The sequence below is a fragment of the Haplochromis burtoni genome, unplaced genomic scaffold, assembly GCF_018398535.1.
Source record: "Haplochromis burtoni strain Fernald_Lab_line unplaced genomic scaffold, NCSU_Asbu1 Contig_654, whole genome shotgun sequence".
Classification (NCBI taxonomy): domain Eukaryota; kingdom Metazoa; phylum Chordata; class Actinopteri; order Cichliformes; family Cichlidae; genus Haplochromis; species Haplochromis burtoni.
In genome coordinates, this window is record NW_024583015.1 from 31,122 (window position 1) to 32,942 (window position 1,821).

At 41.7% G+C, this 1,821-nt stretch overlaps 1 protein-coding gene across 1 annotated transcript in view; it reads right to left on the minus strand.

The window, feature by feature from the left end:
• Window positions 1-1,289: 1,289 nt before the first annotated feature.
• Window positions 1,290-1,821, minus strand: part of nhp2 (NHP2 ribonucleoprotein homolog (yeast)) — a 7,636-nt gene continuing 7,104 nt past the window's right edge. The window contains exon 4 of the mRNA XM_005949936.3: window positions 1,290-1,701. Within this exon, the coding sequence (XP_005949998.1) occupies window positions 1,576-1,701 (126 nt within the window). The 3' untranslated portion in view covers window positions 1,290-1,575. The remainder of the gene's footprint in view (window positions 1,702-1,821) is intronic.

Consider the following 1,821-nt stretch of genomic DNA (forward strand, 5'->3'; position numbering starts at 1 on the left):
CATTTCTGACTAAGTGAAATCAAGCTCTGGTTTACTCACAACTTTCTTAAACTTAATGGCAATAAAACAGAATTCATTTTAACCAGATCAAAACCGACCAAAGTCCCGACCAGAAGTCACTGATCACTCTGCTGTCACACCCTCCCCGCAGGTCTTGGTTTCATCCTCGACAGCACAGAAAAAACATCACTCAGCCTTCCTACTTTCATGTCCACAACATTAACCGCCTCCCATCAGTACAGTATAAACATGTCGTGTAGATTTCTGTGATTTATGGTCCGTCTCATGAATCCCTCCATAAACTGCAGTTGGTTCAAAAACAGCTGCTCTAATATTTCCAGAGCTAGATCCACTGAACATAGAACAGCTGTTCATTGGTTCACCTCCGTGTCAATTCCAACATCCTGCTTCTCACTTTCAAACCGCTTCATAACCTCACTCCTCCATATTTATCTGATCTTCTCCACCCACCCCCTCGTACACGCCACTCTTCTCCAGCCTTCTGTCTGCTCCACCTGCTCGCCTGAGCACCGCGGGACTCTTTGGCTGCACCTTCGTCAGGTCTCCAGACCACAAACTCTCTCTCACCTTTAAATCACGTCTCAAACTCATCTGTTCAGAGCAGCGTACAGCTGATCTGTCTCAGTCCATCTTTACCATAGTCGTTGTTGTTTTGACCTTATGGCTACATTTTATTTTGCCATGTTTATTATATTTTATTGCTGCTATTGTAAAGTGACCTTGAGGTCTTAAAGGCGCCTGTGAATAACATGTGTTATTATTATTATAACAAAAACTGATTTTTGATCAGCACAGATACAGATCATCATCATCATCATCAGTATTCTTGTTGTTACACTTTAGCAGGTAAATAATACCTTAAAAAATGTCATAAAATCAGACATTTTAACTATTACGAAGCTTTTACAACCTTTACATTTAATATTATGTTTACATATATAATCAAACATATTGTAATAATTTAACAATTAGAGAAAATATGTTGAGCAATATAATTTTCAGTCCAGATTTTATGTAAAAAATAAAAATGTTGTAATAAATAATTTAATCCTTTTGTTCAGCACGTATGTAAATATAATAACGACCTGTTTCGTTAAAGCTCCCGTTCCTGTTTCACAGGTAACGTTTCAAACAGCTGTTGTCAGGTCAGTGCATCCTTCATCGCCTCCTTTACCTGAGGAGACACTGAAGCCTCCTTTATGAAGGGGAGGAGACGACGCGACCATCAAGATGTTTGTGCGGCTGCAGGAACGAGTTCAGACGCGTCACAGCGTGAACGACTTTAATAAGAAAACAAAAACATCTGTGAAACATCTGCCTTCACAGTCCTGATCACAGATCAATACATCGATCATACAGAAACATTTTTCACTCAAACATCAACATCGTTCTTTATCTGAAGTCTGGATTTAAACCCTCCTGCTGGATTCGCCTAGCTGAGCACAAACACTGGCAGTGGATGGAAACTGTTAGCACAGCTGGAGGAAGAACTGTTCCTTTGGGGGTGGGGCTTATGAAGGGGGTGGGGCTTATGAAGGGGAGGCCGGGTGGGCTTCAGAGGGGTTTGGGCAGGCTGGAAACTTCCTGCAAGCACTCGTCATACGCTTCCTGGTACTCTTCATGAGGTTTGATGAGGATGACGCAGGTCGGCCTCTTCGAGCCCGCAGAGGAACCCAGATCCTGGAACAGAGTTTCACAATAATTACTTATTTATTTATTAACCTTTATTTAACCAGGAAGATCCCATTGAGATTAAAAACCTCTTTTTCAAGGGAGACCTGGCCAAGATAGGCAGCAGCA